This window comes from Nestor notabilis, unplaced genomic scaffold (genome assembly GCF_000696875.1).
Source record: "Nestor notabilis isolate BGI_N333 unplaced genomic scaffold, ASM69687v1 scaffold33016, whole genome shotgun sequence".
Lineage (NCBI taxonomy): Eukaryota > Metazoa > Chordata > Aves > Psittaciformes > Psittacidae > Nestor > Nestor notabilis.
Genome location: NW_009932006.1, coordinates 23193 through 47342, shown reverse-complemented (window position 1 = coordinate 47342; position 24150 = coordinate 23193). Strand labels below are relative to the sequence as shown.

Below are 24150 nucleotides of genomic sequence, written 5' to 3'. Positions count from 1 at the left end.
TGCTGGTATCACTCCGAATTGAATTAACTTGAAAAGCAGTAGGCCCTGGACCCTTTTCAGAGGAGTTTCCAAAGGCACCTACAGTTGCAGGAAGCTTGTGAAAGGGTTTTTCCCATGTGTTTCCAACCTGAGGTAGGAATGAGCACCTTGATTCCAGTGCTGTCTATGCTGACATCATGATGATGCTATGATCTGGGAGGGTGGCAGGTGGAGAGGTGTGGGGTGTTATCTCTCAAAGATGCAGTGGACCAAAATGAGCCTGTTAATTCCTTCTGTACTGTATTCTAATACTGCATGTATCCGAAGCACAAAAGCCTGGCTGCCTTTGTGTTCACCTGTTTTGTTGATCACATCAACACCATTTTGTTCTTAAAGGCAAAAATAATTAGCAGTTTTTCTTTTAAAAGAGTGCTCTTTTTTTATTGGCCATAATTCCTCTTAACTAGATGAGATGAGGGTGTGCTGTATTAATGTTGATATTTCATAATAGTTGCATAAGGTGATCAGGAGCATAGTTTAGAGCCAAAGGAAGCCTAGCCAAAAGCTGGAGTAAGAAGTTGTTGCTTATTAATAATCCTCCAATAACAGGATGCTTCAATGCTCAGCTAGCTTGGACATCTAGTGGTTCTGACTCAGTATGAAGGCCAGTTGATACAGACTATAAAAGTCTTAAAGTGACAAAGGTGTCTGCTGTTAAGTCATCTACACAGCTGCCATTCTGCACCATAGCCTCCTAAATGAGTTTTTTTATTGGCATCCATGATGTCAGCTCACCACATTGTTAATGTGTAACTTATCAATCAGGGTGCCAAGGGTTTCCAGCCTTAATTCTTTCTTAACATCTTTTGGATCTGAGGACTAGCATAAATCCCTGCAGTGTTTATAGAGAGCGGTTTCCATTGCCTTCAAAAGCTGTCGGCTTGGGTTCTCAATACAGCATGGCTGGGGTACCTGTTTTGATAGGATAAGGTTATTTATTCATGATCTCATCTCTGTCTAGGAGAGTAGTGGGAGGAGTTAAGTGCTCTAGGGCTTCTAGCACTAGAGTTTGGATCACAGCAACAGAAAAGAGCTTTGACAGGGAGAGGAATAGAGAATCTGAAAAAATACTAAATCAAGTAGAAGTTTGTCAGAGAGCCTGTTTGCAGAGAGTCCCATCTGTCCAGCCCAATTAAACTAACAAGATCTCAGCAGCAAAACTGCTAACCATTTTTGAGATTCATATATCCTCCTTGATGCTGTTAAGTTGGTGGTCAATATTAAGGAAAACGTTAATACTCTGATAGATTCTTACATAGATTGGGGGCAAAATCCGATGTTTGAGATACTAACCTATGTTTTATGTACTGGTTCAAACCTTCAGGGCAAAGATTATTTTTATCATGTATCATGCACTTTCTAGGCTGGATTTTTTTGTGTGTGTGGTTTGGTTTGGTTTTTACTTTTCCCCATTCTCTATCATGTGCTGAAAGTTTAGGTGAATGGTATAGATGTCCAGAAAATCCTCAGGTCACATTAGGTCTGAAAAACATTCTGTTACATGTACAACCAAATGCATATATTCAGTTTACTATTGACTTACTATCTCTGGTATTGCACAGGGAAATAGATGGTCTTTGGTGTAGGACAAACAATACTATTTTTAAAATTATCAAGCCCTACTTTTGACTATGCTTTAGGTACTTGGATGCATTTGTCTTGCTACATGTTGTTTACTTTTGTAGTCATACTTCAGTCCAGGTTTTAAAAGCTCTAGAGGTGCCTTAACTCCCGTGAACATTTGGTATGTCAGAAAAACCAAGCCAGAACCCCCAGACAAACAAAAAAAACCCATCTTTGCTTAGTGGCTTCACCCTCTTAGTCTTTATCCAAGAACAGAGACAGCCTGATGTGTGGAAAAGGTGGGGGATGTTGACAATGTCACAATTATTTCAACATTCCCACATTTCCCTGAGCAGACCTGTTGATATCCTGGCATGCATAGCAAAAGATTCTTCTCTCTCTGGCTATGCCTACATAATGTGGCACCTCTTGAACAAACAATCTTTTGCTTAGAGGATGGTCTGTGAAAGTCTGAATACAGTCATTGTGACTGTACTCTAGCAAGATCAGATGATTGGCAACTGTATACCAACACGGATGAGCAGACAGAACTTCCAAATACTGGCATGATGGAAGCTTCCTCTTACTAGTAAGCTGGCAGCCTGGAAAGTCATCAACATGATGATTTGAAATGGCTTGGCTTTATCTTACCTCATGTATTTATTGCTGTGCTGTTGTAGGGAGTAGGAATGCTTTCTCTTTGCATGATACCATATGTGGAGCTGTTCAAGTCAGTATGACATGTTCCTCATCACCTTTAGTATATTTCATGCCCTTTCAAGAGACTTTTCTATTGCTCTAGCAGAATACTAACTGTGAGTCAGGAAGTATAGTTTTGATGTGTAGTGTGCTGGAGTATACAAGTTTTCCATTCTTAATGCAGACATGAGTGTATTTCCTGTCAGATTTTTGAATGAGGCAATTGCTGAGCACTCATGTACACACTTGGATGAAGCAGTAGTGGGACAGTCCTAGGTTTCTTACCCAGCAGTATAGCTCAGTGTGTGAGGAATGGGAGGGGTGCCAAGTGATGCTTGTACGCAGGTCTTTTATCATCTTGCCAGAGGTGGCAGTATGTATATCTGTGACATAGGATCTCACATAGGATTTCAAAATTTAATTTAAGCTCCCATAGAACAACTTGCTTCCGAAGGGAAGATAAAATGCTAGCATGCATGAGGCTCTTGGTACCTCTCTGACCCCTGCATGGTGCTGAGTAGAGCTTGTGTATCTCTTTGTCTTCGTGAGGGAGAGTTAGTATTAAATTATTCAGGATAGAGAATGTGGTTCTGCCTTTTTTTTCCCCCCCACACCGAGTGCCCTAGGAGTGTGGGAATAGGCTTTTATATTCTCCTCTTTCTTCCTTTAGATTGACAGGTACTGAACACCAAAGGATAAAAAGATGTTGTCTTCTTTTTTTTTTTTAATCCCTCTGTGCTAACACCATACTCAGTGAATAGGATTCAAAGGGGACTTGCATGCATATAAGCAAAGCAGTTCCCTTGATAGCTTGACTTGCTCAGGTACAGAGAGTGACTGGCACATCAAAAAGGGATTATGCTGAACTACTACGGTTGCTTGTTCAGCTTTCAAGGAACTTGTGCACAATAGGAGATATATAGATATAGATACAGATATAGATACACACACACAGAAATTATCAGATGATGAGGGTGTCCTACCCATGCAGGTGTTGGTGAGCTTTGCTTCAGGTGACTTCACCTCAGGCTTCTAGTTACAAGCAAGTAACTTGCCTTTATCAAAGACAGTCTAAAATGAGGCTGTCTGTACCATATGTTAATACTCTCATGATATTCACTAGAAGCACTGTGGAAATAATGCTATGGGGTTTTTTATTCTAATTTCCTAAGCTTTCATCTCCATTTCTGTAATGTCACTCTTGTGTATGCTGTTATATCCCCATGTCAGCAGTGCTTGTGCCTCACATTCAATAATGCCATCATGGCTGTGATATTAGCAGGTGATTTTTGACTCCTGAACTGAAATGGATAAAGTTGAAATTGAAATAGAGACCAGAAGAAAAATATTTTAAAGATAAATTATAGGGGAAAACCAGAACCCAGCAACTTTGTACCTTTCTGAACTATAATGAATATGGTCCAAACTGTAGATGGCTTTCTCTGAATGGGAAATGTATGTTTATTGGTAACGTTTGTGCATGTTTCATGTCTGTTGTTTGGTTGTCCCAAGTCCAGTAAGGATTGATTGCACATATCCCTAAGCATAAGGAGCTGGACGTTGTCAACTAGAGGTACAAGGTTCTGCCCTGCTGTCTCCTGTCCAGGGGGATCATACTGTTTCAATGCTCTGCAGCTCAGGGTCTCCTACTCCTGGCACAGTATGCATGTAAAAATGTCTACAAATGCATGATCCCATTAAGAATATGAGTGTTAATCAGTGTGTGTGGGTAGCTAAAAAGCCAGTGTTAGAAAACCAGTACCATAACTATCTTAGCAATTTAGTGCCATAGGTCATCAGAATCACTTCCCCAGTATGCTTGGAAGAGGTTTCTGAAAATGATGAGATGTGACAAGGGAAATAGTCACTTAATATGTAAAACCAGAAGCAGTCTTTAGGTATCCTTGGCTTTTGTTTAATCATTTAAAGACTAATTTATAGGATAATAAATTTTGAATGCAAAACCAAATTGAGGTTATAGTGGGAAATGGAAATTGTGATCACCCCACACATGTGAGATGTACAACTTGGAGACTGCATGTGCACAGAACGCAATGTGGTGCATACAATATGATACCTAAAAGCAACCTGTGATAAACTTTTATTGCTTTTTTTCCTGTTGTTGTTGTGTTCCATATTTGTTCTCTCCAGGCTTCGTGGACCCGGCCCGAGAAACAAGAGGTATAAGATTACCAGACCTTTAGCAAACTTCTTAGTTATTTGGTTTCAGTTTTTTTTTTTTTAGGCATTACAGATTAACAAATCTCTAGTCCAGTAACCATGCCAACTAAACCAGCATTAATAATATGAACAAATTAAATATCAGTACATAAAAGGAACAGCTTATAGAGTTAGAAGTTGCTTGGCATGTAGTAATGCATTTTTGGATGAGCAAACTAGCTGTGTTGGGAGTGAGTAAAAAACAAAGAGAAAAAAAGACAACTAAAACCAAAAGCAAATGTAAAATCTGACAAATAGTGCTTTCACCATTTTCTTCTAAGCTACCAGGGTGAATCATATCTCTCTTCTAGAGTTTTAAGAACTAGCAACAACGTGTATTGTGAGAAAGTATTTTTTCCCAAAGACCCTCTTCTGCTCCAGCCAACTCATCTGTTTGCTCATGGTATCGTGTTCCATTTCAAAATCAATGCAGATAAATACTTCACAAGTTCTGTTTCTCCAGAACATGCTCCAAATTTCTTTATTCTTATTTTTCCTTGATTTGCAGGGTCATCGAGGGGGTGGGGAATAGTGTAGTAACTCAGTTCAGTGCAAGTGTGGTTTGTTGCCATTTTATTTCACACTCAGTGCTGTATTTTAAAAATAATAACAACAACCTACCTTTGCATGTACCTGATTTGTAGCATTCTTGCTTCAAAATGGACCAGAAAGTATGTTTCCAAGCAAATAATAGGGGTCAGATAAAGAACAAAATTAGCTGTCAGAACTGGGTGACTCATATTTGTATTTTTAGGTGGACTTTGTGGAGGCTCTGGGTATCCTGAATTCTTTTATTATTTTTAAGCCATCTTAAAACATAGAGACTGGTGTGGCATAGACAAAGCAAACCTCTGATTTAAGCATCATCTGCCTTTGTTTCATGTGGGGCATATTGTTTCATAAGATTCTGCCCATTCTTACTTCAAAATAATCTGTTGGAATAGATGAATTGTGACAAATGAAGGCATTGGATATTCCCACCACTTTGCATTTTGGAAGAAGAACTTGGAATTCAAGTAGTTGTATCTTTTCAGGCCTCATGTTAACTCCTATTACAGTTTTTTCTGTCTCCTCTCACCCCCCAAGTGTTTATACTGTGCTCTCTGTCTCAAGCTTTTTATTAATATGAGCATTAATATTAAGCTTGCTGTTTATAAATTTCTTATTGTATCCATGTCTTAAAACACCCAAGTGAGGTTCTGTGAGAACGTTGTTGAAGCTTATTGTTGCAGCTTGTAGCACAGGGTCTTTTAGTAGTGTATTCCAGCAGCAGGGAGTTCAGTTCTTCAGGAAGCTGAGTGAATACTTGGCATTGGGTGTTTCACTTTTTTTTTTTCATTTGCTAGTTTAAAGTAAGGAAGTCTTTATGAGTTTCAGCCATAGCAGCATATATGGGTGTTAAGTCGTGCTTTGGAGGCACAATTGCAATGGGCTGCTTCTTCTCTAAACCACTTTCAGCTCTACTTACTAGACACAGCCTATTGTGTCTCAGTTCACCATTGTAGTCCTGTTATACTGGAGAATTGTTGAAAGTCATTACCAGCATACACTAACATACCTCACATTATCACCAGCAGATGCTAAAAAACTCAGTTACAAGCAAAATTACACCTCTGTTACACCAGAAACTGGTGATGCCTTTCTGGTACATGGGAATTAGCGTGACCTTGCAAATATTAAGAGCTGCAGGTGAGTTCTGCTTAGTGCAGTGCAAGCACAGAGCTAAGCGAGACCACTTGTCTTCCTCCAATGGAATTCGTAGCAGTGGTCAGGCTTTCAGGTGTAATGTCCAGATCATTTTGTAATGATGTGTGGAAAGTGGGTGAGGTGAAGATACAGCTGTATCAAATTAAGTCATGGATACTTCTTTGTGGAAAGACTGCAAAGTCCAGAAGGTGGAGGGGAGGGGGTGAAATGCATTTCCCACTTGTCTCTTTTCTTCCCCTTTGGCACTGAAGTATTGAAATCTAGGCCAGCTTTGTACATCACGACTATGTGCCACATGGTATTGTCAGAATTTGGAGAAAAACACCAGCATGTATCTTGGGATAAATTGTAGTAGCTGGCAATATAGAGAACTATCATACCCTTTTCTGTAAAGTGGCAGTTGTTATGGCATGAGTTATGTTGCCTGTGTCCCCTAGGTTGTCTCCCTATTATCATGAAGCATTTTTTTTATCCACAGTCCCCAAAATCAAAGATGCTAGGTGAAGGGATGGCAAGTGTCTGTGCCTATGGCTCACAGATTTCTACCTATCCTATGTCTTTAATAGCCGGGAATTGTTAGCATCTGATGGTGTGAAATATGAGTAAAGAAAACATGCTTTCTTGGGTAGACGTTTTTTTCTTCATTTTCTTCACTGGAGTGTTTTTCTAGATCTTTCTTTTTCTTTCCTTGAGCCTTTTGCATTAAGAAACAGAGCTTCATCTTCAGAGTCGGTCACATTACTTGTAAAGTTACCATTTCACCATGACTACCTTGCACTCTTTTGTTTGTATTAGATGTTGACAAAGTGGGGGAAAGGCAAGTGACACTGGGTGTAAAATTACCTTTGCTGTAATGATCATGTGCTGGTATTCTGCTATTTTTATACTAACAGAGTTTATACTAACATTTACTGGTAGAAACTTCCTCAGTCTTGGAGGTTAAGACCACTAACTTGGAACAGAAAGAGGCTTCAGGCCCAGAGGATCTGACCAGTTGAGATACCAGAGATGTACTTAGTGCTACAGCTCGGTGCATTTGGCTGTTTAATATATTCTCGTGGCTGTTACTTATAATCTCGGTACTTGTCCTGTGTCTTCCAGGAAAATTGATGTTCTTGGAGCATTAATTGCATTAAGTCTGGCAGGCTGCAGCAGCAGGCACAGCCATGAGGATGAGGGTTCCTGATTTATTCACTTGTGCTTGTGCCACTTTGGCAACTAGATGAGAGAGTTGGTGCTATAAAGCTTCTAAGCTGAAACACAAGCACAAGGTGGAGGGGTGAGTCCATGGCTTCATGGTGCACTTGGCCTTTGGTCACAAATTGGAGAGAAACATAATAGCCATTCAGGAGGTTTTATATGAGAACATGCAGCAAAAGTTCCCATTCTGGAAAGAAGCTTGATGTTATCCTCAGACACGTAGTAGCATCTGATGCTTTGGTCCTTTGTTTCATATTTTTTCCTTCTCCTGGGTGCTTTGGATCACTGGCAGTTGGCCCCAGGCGACAAGAAATCTTGTTGCTTTTGGAAATGCCTCTCTATGCCCATGACTTCACCTGGCCTCAGGTGATCACTTCTGAAGTAAGGAGCACTAGAGGGAGACTGGCACTTGTTCCCAGGCCTTTTAGTCTGCATCCATAGGCTCGGTGCTCAGCCTCTAATTCTCTTTTCCTTTCTTGCCAGACCCTGGATGGGCGCATCGTAGTACGTAGCCATGCCCGGGTGTCGTCCCTGACTCTCAAAGACATTCAATACACAGATGCCGGAGAATATGTATGTACAGCCAGCAACACCATCGGGCAGGACTCCCAAGCCATGTATCTTGAAGTGCAGTGTAAGAATTGGAGAATGGGGTGGGGAAGGTGTTCATGTATTCAGAGCGGGGACTATTTTGATTTCCTCTGATGAGACAGGGCACTTACAGCTAGGGATGTGTTGTTTGGGTAGCGGGATACTGTTTGCATCTTGGGAAGATTATGGGCCATGAATCCACTGCAGTCATATTTGTTGGGTGCATCATAGTTCTTCCCTAGGGGAACCTCCTGCTATGCACTTCTCTAGATACGTAGCATGCTGTATGCTCCTCCTCCCACACTGTGTTAGGTGCAGCCTTTGGGACTGAGTAGCGTTCCTTCTTACATCCTTCAGCAGAAGACACTGCTCACCCCACCCCCCTAAGATAAGAAGGCAGTTCGCACTTCCTTAGTAGATTCCCTTCCGCACATTAAACTGGACCCCAGCCAAGGTATCCTTAAAGTGAAGGAGATTGGGCTACTTTAGGAGATTTTCTGGCTCAAATTGCCTTTTCAAATGTGTCTGTCTTTCAGATGCCCCAAAACTTCAGGGCCCTGTGGCTGTCTATACCTGGGAAGGGAATCAAGTGAACATCACCTGTGAGGTATTTGCTTACCCCAGTGCTGTCATCTCTTGGTTCCGCGATGGACAGCTGCTTCCCAGCTCAAACTTCAGCAACATCAAGATCTACAACACTCCATCAGCAAGCTATCTGGAGGTGAGCAAAAGCAAGGAGAGGAGAAGGCATATGGAGCCAAGGAAGGCTCAGTACTATCAAATAATTTATGTTCCTGATGTTGAAGGAGTTAAGTCTTCTGTCAGGGCTCGCTGTGGGTAGGCCAAAAGTTGCTAAGAAGTCAGGTGATAGAAGACACCATCCTTCCTTGCCCTTGACTTCCTGCCCGCTGCAGTGCTCTCCTCTGTGGGCAGCCATCAGAGTGTTAGCACATGTACTTTATAGTGGCTTCTCTCTCTCCTGCAAAATGCAGAGTGGAAAGTGTTTTCTGATTTGAGCACGAGCCTTTGTTCCTTCCACAGGTGACACCAGACTCTGAAAATGACTTTGGGAACTATAACTGCACTGCTGTGAACCGCATTGGCCAGGAGTCCTCAGAGTTCATTCTCGTGCAGGCAGGTGAGCATCCCAGGCAGGGAGATAAGGAAATGCATATGCAGTCCTTGAGCTGAGGTAACAGTGACTATTCTTTTCCAGTTTGTGTTGGTGGGATAGCAGGAGACCCAGCTTCTACTTTAGAGGTGACCATACATAGATTTTTGCATTGAGATGGGTTGTAGATAATAAGATTCTCCAATATTTCTGTTTCCTTGTATCTTAAGGGTCTCATTCTTTTCTGTGCCTCCAGTGCACTTTAACACAGCTGTGATCCTTGATTTCTGATGGCCACTGCATATGTGTGTAAGTGTGCATGTGTGCTTCTCCAAATTAGTGAATATCCCTAGTAGTTCAGGTAGTGCAAGATTGAAACCTTAGAGCACTGTGTGCCAACTGAAGAGGCTAGGTGTCTCACTACATGGCAGATTGGAAGGGCCTCTCGTGTCTTCTCAGGGCTGCCCTAAGGACAGATTTAGGAATGGTCAAGCTATGTATTGGAAGACACTGTAGGGATAGAGTAGCATCCAGGATGCTCTTGCTACTCTGCTCTGGTTGTCCTCTTTTGAAGAAGGTACTTGATGTCTCCAGCCTTTTAGAGGAGGGACAAGGTGAAGGTATCTTTGCTGTCTAATTAGCACCTCTTAACAGTTTTCCCCTCCTGAGGGGAGCCTCAGGCCTACGCATCCCCTCTCCTTTGTGAAGCCATCACAAGGATATGTTTGATATTCCCAGTTTTCTGTTTTCTTTGCCACTGGAGCTTATTTCCTGTTGTTTTCTGCATCATTGGTTATTTTCCCTTCTTTCCCCAGATACTCCATCCTCTCCTTCCATTGACAGAGTGGAGCCATATTCCAGTACTGCCCAGGTGGAGTTTGATGAGCCTGAAGCTACCGGTGGGGTGCCCATCCTCAAGTACAAAGCAGAGTGGAGGGCACTGGGCGAGGGAGAATGGCATTCAAGGCTGTATGATGCAAAAGAAGGTAGGATGGTAAAACGTTACCTCCCCCACCTGCATCTCAGAAGGCTTTCTTTCCTTTAGGGGAAAGCCAGAGTGGAGGGTTCCATAGCTTTGTAATTTCAGCTCCTAAATTAAGGCCCCTGACAAGTTCTTAAAACATTTGCTTTGCAGTGACATCTTGAATTTCCATTTCATAGCTCTATGTATATGACAGGGCACCAGCCTTCTCTATCTACAGAGCATGTGCAGCATCACTATGTTTTTCTTTTCCTTGTTCACACTGTTCTGTCTGAATGAGGTGAAGAACCCAGTGCCTGGTATTGACTGAGGTTTCACTTCCTGACTGGGGAGTGACTGTGTGCTTTCTAGGCTTTCCAAGCCTTGTCTTTCGGCCCTCTTAGTTACCCTTCAGAACATAAACCCTCATAGTCCAGAAGCAAGTCTAACTCCCATTAGACCCTGTCTCATTTATAGCCATCTGTAAGAATACACACTGCTTAAAACGTATCCTTAAGTCCAGTAAGCCAAAGGAATTTTGATTTGGGAGGACTGTGAAGACAAGAGATCAATTTCAGAGCTGAATCTGCCACCACCAGTCCTGGCTGGAGCGGAAATTCTTCTTCTAGGTCCCTACTGGAGACTGATGTGTTCATAGCTAGAGTCACATTTCTTTTTCTCATTTCTCCCTTTGTGTCTGTGCAGGAAAAATAGAACTTATTTCTTTCTTCATATCACAGTGACCCCACAGCAGGTTCTTTCCATCTCATAGGTTGTATATGACCTTCTTATATATTGTTAAAGAGGAGGGATGGATTTCTCTCCTGCTAAGGGCTTTGCTTTCAGTTGGATGATGCAGCCCAACAGATGAGTGGCTTTAGGTGGTATGTCAATTACAGTTCGAGCCCCATATGACAGTGATCTTGGCTACCAAAAACTCTGCTACATCCCTTCTGGAGAGACTGTGGCAATACACTTCTCTAATCAGCTGTTTGACACAAAGGTGGTAGCTCTGACCTTTCTCTTTGGCTGCACTGTTTATGTGAGGCTGGGCCTGGTACATATGGTGAACGCAGCTAAGTATACGATAGAAACATGGCATTTGTTGTTGACTTGAAGCCTGAGCCTGTTCTTTGTTTTTCCTCCTCTCATTTATGCAACAGCGAATGTGGAGGGCATGATCACTATCACTGGCCTGAAACCTGAAACAACCTACTCTGTGAGGCTGTCTGCTGTCAATGGCAAGGGCGTGGGTGAGATTAGCCTGCCATCCGACTTCAAGACACAACCAGTTCGTAAGTAAAACTGAGTCTTCCTCTGCTTCTCTGGTTCTCTTTCCTTGCATTTCTCCAGGGAATTTCTGCCATGCATGAATGACACCTTCTTCTCTTGCAGAACTTACCACACCCTTTGTTTTATTATGATTTTTGGTTGTAGTGAATTTCATTACTAATTAAAAATCTTCATTGAAGGTAGGAGGCAGAGGAACTATTTTATCTGCACTAGTTTGTGCCATGAGTTACTATTATAAACTTTGTATTGTCTAAGAGAAGGGATTATGCAATAGAAAGCTGTAATAAGAAAAAGCAATGAGTTGGAAAGGGCATTGGTCATAGAGAATGTAATGTCATTGCCACAAGGCAGGTTTGTTTTGCAAATCAGAAGTTAAGAGGTTCAGCACAGGACTGGCCATGAACTGTGGAAGGGAGGGAAAGGGATTTCTCTTGTCTGCAAATCATTCCTATAAAATGCTATGCAGCATGCAAGGTGATTTCCACAGCCTCTTGTCTGCATTATTTGGGTAATCAGGATGCTCTGCTCTGGCCTTTCCCTCCTGTTTCAACCAGGAGCAGAAGAGGCAAGTATTAAAAACCAGAGAGAAATTCAAGACAGGAAGGAGAGAAGGAGGGAAAAGCCAGTGTAGAGTGGGTAGGGGACTTATAATAAAAGCAGGCCAGGGAGAGGACATCTCTTACCTTTGTACACAGCCTCATCCAAGTTGGGAACTGTATTAAGCTGCCCGCAACCCCTGGGGTTCTTTCCCATTTCCCTTGCATTTAGATCTACAGTCTATTCTTCTTCCCACTATCACACCTACACTTGTGTATCTGTTTCACAGCTCTTCAGAAACTACTATGCAGGACCTTCTCCTGAATTCAAAGCTAGCAATATTCCTAGCCCGTGTATGTGCATGCTTTGAGGCCCTGTGATCTGTGCATGGTCTTGATTTTGTGTGCCAACTTCTGCCTCACCAGAATTGCTGAGCAGTATGGGACAGTACACATGCCTTGATGCTTGGAAATCCCAGGCCCTCTGCACTAAGCCAGCCCTCACAATTGATGTCTGGTCTGTTGTGATAACTCCTGTAACCTACCCCAGTCCCTAGGGTTGGATTTGAGACAGCTGGTGGCATTTTGATTTTCCAGCTCTATGTTTTCTATCGCCTCATCTCTTCTACATTTATTTTTTGTTTTTCTATCTCCGTCTTTTCTTTTTGTCTGTGTTCCATCCATGGAAAAACTGCAGGCATCCCTCACCCACGTAAGTGCCTCTCTGCATTTCTTTCTCTCTCTTTTTATGTTTCTAGAGTGTTCCTCTAACATACATAACATTAGCTTTTAATCTAGTACCTTTTCCTCTCAGGGTGTTTAGAAATGAAGTAACTGGTACTGTCCACTTCCTAACAAGACTGACACTAGAATAGCCATCCTACTGTGGGTAATACTGCTCTATTCAGAAGAGAATTAGGGGTTAACATCTTTGTCTTTATTGTAGAGCATGCAATTCAAATACTTAACGTAGTGATTGTCTAATAATAATAGTTAGCATGTTGAGTAGAGAGTGGAGTAGTGGAAGGCTTCATGTTTATGAATCAATTAATAATTTTCAATTTTTAATGCAATTAAATAATATCAGGGGAGGAAAAACAAAGGAAAAATGAATTGCAGATCTGGTTTAGACCAATTGAAAGCCAACAAAAAACTTCAGAATTTTGAATATCTTCACAATTTCGACAGCAAAACCTTAGAGAAAAATTTCAGGTTTTGCTTCTTCTCGCTAATAATTTTTACTGTTAGTGGTCTTTGGAGAGTCTTCCAGCACTTGCATAGATTGTATACTCAAATAAATAAACCTCGTACTAAATAAAAAAAGCATGTTTTCCCCTACCCAATGCAAAGTCAGTTAGAGATTTGATGGATCTGCTTAATTATCAGCTGGGTTCAGTGAAACATGTTATGCTCCATAGCTTTGTGCCTTTCAAATTGGAGTTAATCAATGGTAGCTAAAAGAAACCTTTTTATCTAAGTGAGCATTATTCTGTTTATCATATGTGTCCTTGTGGTGAACTGTTGATACTCCCAAGATTACATGGGCAAGCTTTGTGAAGCTGCTGTTGCTTTCTTTGGAGATTTCTGAAGCTAATTACAAGATTTGAATGATGCTTGTGCTGTTTTTCCTTAAAGATTTTGTTACGTTAAAACTTGGATTTAGTGGACCTCTAACAAGATGAATGGATTGGTGGTCAAGGTGGACGAATGAATGGACAGATGGATAGACAGAATTGCAAATTGCAGTAGTTACAAAGAGTCAAGTGGGAGTCGTGTTTCCATAAGATATGTACAGTCCATTGCCTTAAATTGTTTGGAGCCTGTTAATTTCAGTAGAAGTATTACATCCCTTACATGAAGTTAATCATGGTTAGTATTATAACTATCAGGCAATTGATTTGGTAGGCCCTTCTGAATTGGACATAATCCATGATACACAAGGGAGAGAAGGGCTTTAGGTATTCAGTCTCTGTGCAGATCAGTACCACAGGAAAAGGGAAAAGATCCAGTTAAGAAGAGAGGAAAAAAGAGCATTAAAAGCTTTGTTTCAGCCACACCGACACGTCTGTCTGCCAAGCCTCATGTTCATCACTTGGGGACAGGTACGTGGATTTGAAGAACATTAAATCACATTTGTAGTAGAGTTTTTTGCCTTTTTTTTTTTTTTTTTTTTTTTTATTGTGGCAACCAGCTATCAATCAGTCTCTAGTCCCTAACTCTCCTCACTTGTAGGGTAAGTTCCAATTCTTCTTCCTTTGTTGTGGGCTGTAAATTCTGCTGATGCTTTTTCAAGCACATTTGTGCCGTGAGCTGTGATCCTTTTGAGCATTTGGTTCTCTGATTCTTTTTCTACTCTCTGGGGTTCTCAAAGCCCATCTCGGACCATGAACTGGGTTGCAATGGTGAAAAGACTGTTGGTACAACAGAAACACTTTTCTTATCTGTGCTGGAATTCCAGTCACGCAATGTTACCTGTTCGTACACAAAGTCAAAAGCAGGAAAAAGCTGGGTGTCCCCATGTCTGGTATGCTTTGAAGATCACAGAAATGACAAACAAAGGCTGCAGACAGACCTTGTGAATGGCTTCTTTTTGAGCCCCAGCTGTTTCTTGCTGTTTTGCAGGTGAGACCCAAATGTGTGTTAAACTACAGGAGTGTGTGTGTATATGGTGTGTTTGGCTTGAATAGCAAAATATCTTAATGTACAAAAAAATAAACCAACGAAACAACATTAAAATAATGCCCAAATTCCACCAGGTCCTAAGCTGGCAGTAGGGTAGTTAGCAATGGCCTTCATCAAAACAGTAGTTACATAGGTTGTGTTTTGCTGCCATACACACAGTGCTGGACAGCATCTCTGCTGGCCTTAAACTGCATCAGTTTGAACTCCTAGGAATGCTGGTCAACAGTGGTGTGGTTTCAGTGACCAGTTTCTGTGTGATCAGAAAGTTGGCTTAAAGCAAGAACTCACAGAGGAGCCAAAATGCAGGTCTGGTGAAGTGTGTTTACTTTGCTTCAGTTCTATGGCCAGAGGGGCTTGATTTGACAAAATCTTACCAATTTGTGTTTTAATTTTCTGTCTTTTGGCAGTAATAAATAGGAATCAACTCCCTTCCTCACCTTCCTTTCTCTTTCTTTAGCAAGTACTGCCGCACCCACCTCCCATATAGCAGACAGTGAGTATGGTAGAAGAGGTTGTTGTCCTCGTTCCACTTTGGTCTGCATGCATCTCCTCACTGAGTGTGGTGCAGTCTGCCTAACATCCTTGGGTGTTTTCCTTCTTTTCTGTATATTTTTTTTCTTTCCCCTGAGTGAAAACTGAATCTTCAGGTACAAGACCTACAGATAAGTATAAGTTTGATTTTTCAGGACAGAGAAAAGCCACAGACAGCTCCTGGGTATGCTGGACTCATGCAAGGAGAGAGATCAAGAGAAAGATGTAGAGTGAAACTCTGCCGGTGTGAAAGCTGGTTGTTGTCACTGGCCTTTGCCATTAAAATTTCAGATTAGTTTGTGTTCCATTTTTAGGGATGTTTGCTCAGCTTTTGTGGTGTGAAGCTAGATATCCTGAAATCAGCTTAGCACAGCAAATAGAGTTCAGTTTCTTAGCTAAATAGAGTGGAAGATACTCAAGCGATTGGCAGGGAATGGCTTGTGCTTCCCTATTGCCTGTTATTAAGGCACCTTCTGGAGCTGTGGAAGAACACTCATTTCTTTATATCCTTCTTCATAATTTTTTTAATCTGCATCATTGAATTTAGACTGCAAACTGCATGAGGGTCTATCCTGTTCTCCCCTCACACCAGCCACACTGATATCACTGTGGGAGGAAAAAGAACTCATAGAATCATAGAACTTCTCAAGTTGGAAGGGACCCATAAGGACCATTGAGTCTGACTTCCTGCTTCTCACAGAACTACCTAAAACTAAGCCATACGACTAAGAGCATTGTCCATCTCAGTATGTCTTTTACCCCTCTCTGTAGCTGTAGTTCTCTGCCCAGTCATGAAGATGTGACAGTGACAATTCTTTACCTTTTGAAGATGTTGTCTAGAATAGTAGAGAAATCCCTCACAGCTTGTGTTTCTCATGCTGCATTGTTCCCATGCCTTTTGGAAGTAGAGACATTCATCTTTGTCCTTCTATTCTGGTAATCCTTGTATTCAGTGCTTGTAAAGACCGCCTTTGCTCTTGAGAGTGGTGTACTTTTATTAGGATTCCCAAGGGGCTTTTCAGTCTTTCAGCTTCTCTCAAAACTGTGTTATTTCTCAAGGGTGCTCACACCTTATTGGACAGTTAGATCTTTTTTTATACCTCCCTGTGTGTACCCTGGCCCTAGTGTATGGAGATGAAAAGAAAGGTGTCTCAGAAGCATTAATCCTTGCTCCTTTGTCTTCTATAGTTGGGCAAAAGCTAGCAATAGGATGCTGCCCTGGAGGGCCTCCCAGAAATTACAGTACTTAACGGGCTAGCAGCATGTGAACTTAGGTTGTTCTTTGGGCCAGAAGTAGGCAAAAATGCTGCAGCTGTCTGAAATTGGATTCAGAGATTCAAAACTCTTCAGGATGAAAAAGCATCAGTAGGGACCCTTGGAGCCATAGCTTGCTGCAGAAGCCGTGCAGTGCAGGCTGGCTTCCCTGTCAGCTGGAGGGGCCTGCATCTGGCAGCATCACTCTCCCTGTAGAGAAGGGTTGGAAAACAGCAGCAGCAGAGCACAATTTTTTGCGGCCTCTTCAGGTAATACACATCTGCCATAAGGATTCAACATCAGTCTCACTCTTCCTCATTAGAACCTCTTTCTATCACCCCTGTCTCTTACAACTTATTTACATGGTATGCTTCATTTTTACATGTCCTGTCTGTCTTTCATGTTTCCATAGCAACTCAGCTTCTTGCTGAAAATGAAAGCTCAGAGCCACCAAGTGAGTAGATGGGAACTGCTCCCCTTTGGTCTGGAGTGCTATTTGTTATGCTGTAGTCCTTGTATCAAGGTCATTAAAGCATTATACCACATTAATTTGATGTCTCTTAACTAACAATCTGGCATTGTATGAGCATGTAGCTGTTAAGGAGCCAGCATGGTACTATTTTTCCTCTTCCTGTCATCTTACCAAGCATGTGGTAACAAAGGAAATACAAGTTCTGGAAGAAATATGGAAGGGAGAGAAAGGGGTGGGGTGGGGTGGGGGCGATGATAATTTAAATATCATTTTCAAAAGGAATGTTTTCCTTTCACATTTTCCATTAGTGATTTTAATGTTATGGATGCCTTTGAAAAAGGAACATGGACTAATTAATCTTTTTGCCACCTTGCCTTGCTCTATTTTCTGTGAATTTAGGGAGATAAAGTTGATATTACAACAATGGATGCTGGATATTGAAAGAAGATGCAAATGAGGAGGTAGAATATCTGGCAGATCAGGAGATAGAGTATCTTACAGGAGAGCAGACTGTGGGGAGAGGGAGCATTGCCCCATCTTACCACTGATGCCCTGCCTGCATTAAAAGGTTTAAGACTACACAAGAAGCCTACATCTGAAGTGGGAATTGGATTCAGAATCCCTCATTTCTTGCTCAGTACCTTGTTGGTTAGGTAGCCATTCCTAGTGAGACTCAGGCAGGTAAGCAGATGGTTCCATGCTGGATCTGTGTAGTCTAAGTTAAAAACAGCTGAAACTTGGATTAGTTGATTTGTACATAAGAGAACTATTCTGAAATGTCTGGTTTGGTCTAGCTGTTAAGAGTTCAGTGACACACCTTCCTGGTACTGAGTGGATGTATCAAATGTGTGATTTAATCTCTACATGTAGGAGATTTATAGTCAATCACTTGCTAATATGAAAGCCAAGTGAGTATTTGCAACACAGTCCTGGAAGAAGAACGCTTAAGGAAGACATATGTTTACATGGTGTATATGTGTGTTTTGAATAACTAAACATTTCTACAAAGCCAAATGCTTTTCTTTTGATTTACAATTATAACATGTATACGTTTCTGTGAATATTAAAGATGAAGACCCATGTGTTTACCTGTAGTAGATTAGAAATGGTTCATCAATACTAAAAGCATGAAGCATGTGACTGTTTGGGGGAGAGGATAGTACGGCTAGTCTAGACCTGCCAAAGGAATTAAAAATGCTGCATTTATGACTGGCACATTCCATGGTCTTAAATATCACATGAAACGTCCTTTTATCTGCCAGTGACCAGAGCGAACACTTTGATTCTTGCAGTATTTTTCCTGTATATGACATGCCCAAACCATAATTCATGATGCATCTGAAGTGTTTATGATTCTGTATTGCTGAAGAGAAGTTTTAATTTGAATCAGACTTGGAGGGTGGGGTGGAGAGGGCAAAGGGCAGGGGAAAAGTGGCACCAGCACATCTACTGATAATCTGTTATTTCTTAGGAGGCAGGACTGCTCGTATCTGGGGTTAGGAGATACCTTCATTTGTGAAGGAAAATGTGTTAAATGTTTTGCAGAATATTCTTTGTTCCTTAAAAAGAAGTCTCTCTATTCTGGGTCTTTTTACCCAGAAAAGATACTAAGAGCTTGTTCATGGTAAATACTTTCCACACTCTTTTGTTGTTTGGATAGGTGGGGGAGTTGTGTTTGTTGAGTGGGTATACGTTGGGGTTTTTAAGGGTGAAAGTTTGCATTTTCACCTACTCTGAAATTCAGGCTCTTGCACTGAGCAGAAGCAGATCTGACCTTTCACTGCCACGTTGTTATTGTGTACATAGTCAATTTATGCAACTAGTAGACACATTCGTTTTATATGTTGAGTTGTTCTGCAGCATATGAATATGCTGTATTCAACAGCCTAAAAGGGCATTGGCATAAGGCAGATACTCTTGGAATTCTGGATCATTTGCTGCTGAATCGTCTTGTGTCTTACACTAACCTAACCTCAGTGGTTAAATGAATGAAACCAGGAGCACTTAGAAAATGAGAGCTGCTGTGTAGCCCCTTGAAGTCAGGAAAATGAATAATGGATCTGATTGAAACCTAATGAAGCTGAAGAGAGTTTCTGCACTGACTTGAGTGAGTTTTTGACTTTACATGATAAGTAACATATGGGAGATGTCTATAGTTGTGTAAGAGGTTTAGGAACATGTATCTCCTTTGACTTAATCCTCTTAGGTTGCTTGGATAAATAGTTCTGTATCAGCAGCAGTAATGAAGTTTTTCTTGCAGCTCTCTCCACTGTGGAATCTGTTTTAACCAGCAATGTTTGAAGTCACTGAAATGAATGAAAAAGTTGGGGTTTTTTTCAGTTGAAGTATTAATTTGGGTCTGTCTTCTATCTGTCTCCCGGTTTTCCAGAATCTGTAGGAACTTCTGTCATAGTTGCTAGATAGTGGCCAAGAGATTCAAAAGTTGCAGGGTGAGGGAAGTGAAGGACACCGAGCAAGAGACGTGCAGGTGGAAAGCCAAGTGGTTTTGGTTTCTTTCCCCATAAAATCTTCATTGCGCAGTGCATCAGCCAATTCCAAATAGGTTGCAGTCTTGGGAAAAAGTTCACATGGGCATCCCAAGGAGGCCTCTTTTTGCTTTGTTATAATAAGCTAGAAGTGTGTGTGTACAAAGCCTATTTACATACAGAGGGAAGGTTTGATAGCAGTTGTTCATTAATTCATTTGTCCTTCAAACTCCTTTTCTTTTTTTCTTTCACTTTAAACTCATTCCAGATTTACCAGAAAGTACAGATGTGTATATTCTCTGCCACTGCCTGCATCCAACCAGAATCCAAGGGCTACTACTGCAGTGCCTCAAGGCAAACAATGCTGAGGTTCCTGCCTCCAAAGCAATTCAATGTTCAGAGACAATTCTAATCTAAGATCTGGTTGGCTATGGAGTTAGGTAGAAGCATTTTCACAGAACAGACAAAACTGAATCTCTCCTTTTCATGCACTTTAAAAATATGATCTGCAAGTATGAAAGCCCTTGTGCAAGTACTGCCTAATAGGCAGTTCCTTGTGCAAGGTCCAAGACAATCAGTGTTCTGACTACCTGACTTAGACCCATTACAATAGGATGAATTTCAAGGTTTTAAGCTAAAGAGAGTATTTCCAAATGTCTTCTGTGTCTTAGAAAATCTCATGCAAATTAGCTTTCAGATATATTTGTGCTGCTAATTTTGCCCTTGATATTTACCTAAAGCTTTCTCTCAGGAGGAAATGATCTGCAAGGCAACCTCTCTTGTCTGTTTTTAAATCTCATGTTCTATTAAGCTTACTGGGATTTTAGAAATATGTTTCCTCATGAGTATAAGTACTGAATGCCATTCCAGGCAATCTCACAGTAACTCTAAAACTTCCTTCCTTCATGATGCACCTCCCTAGAGTTCCGTGAGTTTCTGTTTATAACTAGAGACAATGGATTGAAAGCTTAGATGTAACAAATCAATTTTGCTTTTTGTACCATCATACAAGGACCCACAAGATTAAGGGTTTAATTCTCTTTATGCAAAACGAACTGGGAAGTACCAGAGCACTTTGAACTAGCCTCATTAAGATGAGAAAGAGGAACAATGTGAAAAATGCAAGTTATGAAGTAGATGGTAATTTAGGAAGGGGAACAGAGTGTGGAGTTAGCAGTGTCCTCAAGTCTGACAACTGATTTTTTTTTTTTTCATTCCTCTATCATCTTTGTGCCATCCTTGTGATTAAGTTCCAGTGCAGAACACTTCATTCCTCTCCTTGTTGACAGAAAAGCCCTTTGTACCTTGTACATGGCTCATGCTATTCCTGGAATCTTCAGACTGAGTGTGTTGGACAGAGCTTGTATACTCTGAGTGATAACTGTCAGTCTGACTAAATTCTGCTTGCAGCTCTGTCTTCAGAAATGTATACACATATTAGGTTTTTCTCTTTTTGAGTTGTTACTGTTGTTGATAATTAGGAAGACATTTGTTTCTGCACAGGGGAGAATACATCAATATGAAAAGCCAAGGTTTGTGCAGCTGAACCGTGTCAGCAACGGGTTTGACCATTTTCCCTCTGCTGCCTGGACAGTGTCTGAATAACAATGTATTCCCTTTTTCTTTCCAACAGTGCATTCTTTCAGCTGTCCGAGTTGTGGCACACGCTCTACAATGATTTTTTTTCCTTCTTTGACTTGGTATTAATAAGCAGTGGTTCTGCTGTTCCTAACACTCGCAAGGTCGTAACTCAGTGCTTTCTGTGATTTAATACCCTTATATTGCAGGCGGTGTTACTGTCCCCGCAGTGTTTCTGGTATTTATGCGCTGCTTTGATTTTGTTCCTGTTTGATTTAAAATTCTGTTGTGGATTTTTCCCTTGCCCATTGTTTACATCAGTTTTTTAATTTTTTTGTATTTTCCATGTGACCTCCTCCACTTTCCTTTCAACCCATCATGTGCGTGCGTATCATGTGCCTTTGTCATGTGGCTTGCATGGTGCTGATGATGTCGTCCACGCTGGTGAACAGAAGGTAAAATACTTTGTTCTGATTGGTTGCATAGATTTGGGGTGAGGATTCCCTCTGGTCGGTGACCAGGGATCTCCAAATTCCACCACTCCAGAATCCTCCTACAAGCCTTTTGGAGAAGTCGCTCACCACTGTCTGCATGTGAAGCACTCCAGTCTTCCACACTGAGCTTGGAAAAACTTGGGGGGAAAAAAAGAATCAACAAACCCAAACCAAGACAAAAATCACATGGCTCAGTCATTTGCTTCTTTCACTATCAGAATCCAATAGTCTGCATCCTAGGAAGGTTCTAAAACTCTCTGGCATTAACAGCAATGGCACAAATCCTCTTGCCTTTCAGGACACTAGTGTGCCCACTACATGCTTGGGGGTAAGATGTTCATATGTGAACTCCATATCTCCTGTTGCTTTAGCAATCTTTTGACCCTATAGAGTATATATTGTTTAGATATACAAGCACAAATGCACACTATACATAGTAGCCTATCAAAAGGATCCAGAATTCCCCATCTCTGAAATCTGGGTGTTGGTAAGCATGGCATATTAAGATTTAAGAGATAATTTTTCTAATCATGAATGAAACTTAAACATAGCTAGAGTGTGAACTATGTTTTTATAAAGTAGTATATATAGACATGCACAGAGTATGTGATGAGAGCTGGACTTTGCACAGTTTGCATCAGAAATATTACTGCACCTTTCTTGCCATTCTTCCCACACAGCATTTCAGAGTCCAGCAAAGGATTTAGTCTGAACTCATTTACCAGCAACAGTTAGAGTAGCTGGTGAGCTCCATGAAATCAAGAAGCAAATGATTGACCCTTGCAGCCTATGGAGATGAAATCAGTCTCCAAGTGTATGGTAATGACAATAATTTCTGCAACATTGTGATTTTTACAACTTCACTTAATACTCTCTGCATAATCTAGAGGAGGGAAGGGAGGGGAAACTCCTGCTTTTCTGCTTCCCCAACTAAAATAATTTTGAAAACTAGGAAGCAATTGGCTTTTTTCAATCTATGAATTCTGAAATCATCTTCTTGTTTTGGACCACCACCAGGAAAGAATTTAGGCTGGGGTTTGCCAGGAAAACAAAACTAACACCAATAACCTTCCCACATGACCGCATGCGTGGAAGCAGCCCCTCTTCCCTTAGTCTTTTCTCTCTCTAGTCAAAATCCAAGAGGATTGAAGACTTGGTTGTCTCATTTTTGCATGATATGTTTTTGTTCCTTATTTTTGATTGTTTGCTTCTCTTGTGTGCATTCTGTAGACTCCCTACCTATTCTTTTTCACCCGTGCATATTTACCACTCATGGAGACTTTGCATAGGTATGGCTGTTAATTTTCAGTTTCAGATTGTGACACTGTAGGTCACACTCTAGTTCTATTGCAGAAATCAGCTGCTTCCTTGTTCATGTGTTGTAGAAATTACCATAGATAGCAGTTGTATTCTCTTAAGGACAGCAAGGATGCAGGATCTTTCTTCGTTGCCAGCTGGGCAAGGATTTAAGATCATAGTCTGAAGTGCTGCAGTTGACTAGTAACCAACTGGCTGCTTTCCAGAGGTGAGCAGGAGTAACCCATTTGATGGAAGCAAAAAAGAGATGTGTTAAAAGGTCTCTGTCATCTGCACTGCTGTCACTTCTGGGGTCCAGCATGCATTCCTGTGAACTTGTAAACTTTACATCTTTGAGCAAAATTCATCCCCTATCTCAAGGAGAGTAAAGCACAGGGGTGAAAATTTATTTCTTGCCTTCTGCCCTTCAGAAGTCTCCGCTTGCATTAGTTGATATTCTTGCTGCTGGGCCGAATAAGATGCTATTTGGCTCAGACATAATCGTTCAGCTTTGTCACACCATAGAGTGAAAGCATGAGATCCTGCATCTCCCATGCCACAAAGAGAATTCTAAGCAGACAAGTGTTTGTAAATGATTATAAAGAGGAAGTCTGGCATGCTTCTAGCTGTCTGCTCTGAATAAGCTAAATAGCAGCATCACAAGGGGGATTGTTTAAGGATCCCATGTTTTATGGGTGGAATAGGCAGATTTCTGCAATACATCCAGTCAGCTCAGTATAAATGAGAGACCCAAGGCATGTAGCACACCTTTGTAATGCGCTTTGCTTTTCAGCCCCCATCCTGTGGGGAGGATGCATGTTCTGTGAGCATGAGTTTCTTCTCTAACCTTCTGATGACAAACTTTTCTCTTCAGCTACTGACATTTTGACTCATAGGGATGCTGATTCTGCTGGACTAAACTTTTCCCACTAAACTTCTTCCTCCTTTGTTTGAAATTACACACTAACCCATTTTTAATTTTACAGCCCTGTATCTGGATTACATCTGCCTGCTTAAGATAAATTAAATGCCATGTATTTATGAAAACTAAAGCATTCTTCACCAGGGCTTGCAGTGCCATGCCTGTTGGGTTTCAGCTGTTAGGAGTGGTCCATATTCTCCTATTTGAATAGAGTGTTTCTCAGAGCAGAAGTGTGTTTAAACTATTGGGGAAGGAAGGAATTGGGAGCTATAAACTAGACAATTTGAAGTGAAGAAAATTTTCAGCAGAGAGGGTAATTAATCATTGGAATGGCTGTGTATAAGGTGCAGCAGCATGTCTGACATTTAAAATCTATCAAGAATGAGCATCTTTCCAAAGGGTGTTCATTCGAGTTTTAGTCTTGGTGCTTAATCACTGGGAAAAATTTCTAGTCTGTGTTAGATCAGAGGTCAGATTCTCTACATACAGTGTTCCCTTATAGATCAGAGGTCAGA

At 41.2% G+C, this 24150-nt stretch overlaps 1 protein-coding gene across 1 annotated transcript in view; it reads left to right on the top strand.

Moving 5' to 3' along the window:
* Positions 1 to 24150, top strand: part of NCAM1 (neural cell adhesion molecule 1) — a gene marked incomplete at its 5' end in the record, with an annotated part of 48653 nt that overhangs the window by 6138 nt on the left and 18365 nt on the right. Inside the window, 5 exons of the mRNA XM_010016168.1 lie at positions 7912 to 8062; positions 8556 to 8740; positions 9061 to 9157; positions 9946 to 10116; positions 11255 to 11386. Coding sequence (XP_010014470.1) covers positions 7912 to 8062; positions 8556 to 8740; positions 9061 to 9157; positions 9946 to 10116; positions 11255 to 11386 — 736 coding nt within the window. The remainder of the gene's footprint in view (positions 1 to 7911; positions 8063 to 8555; positions 8741 to 9060; positions 9158 to 9945; positions 10117 to 11254; positions 11387 to 24150) is intronic.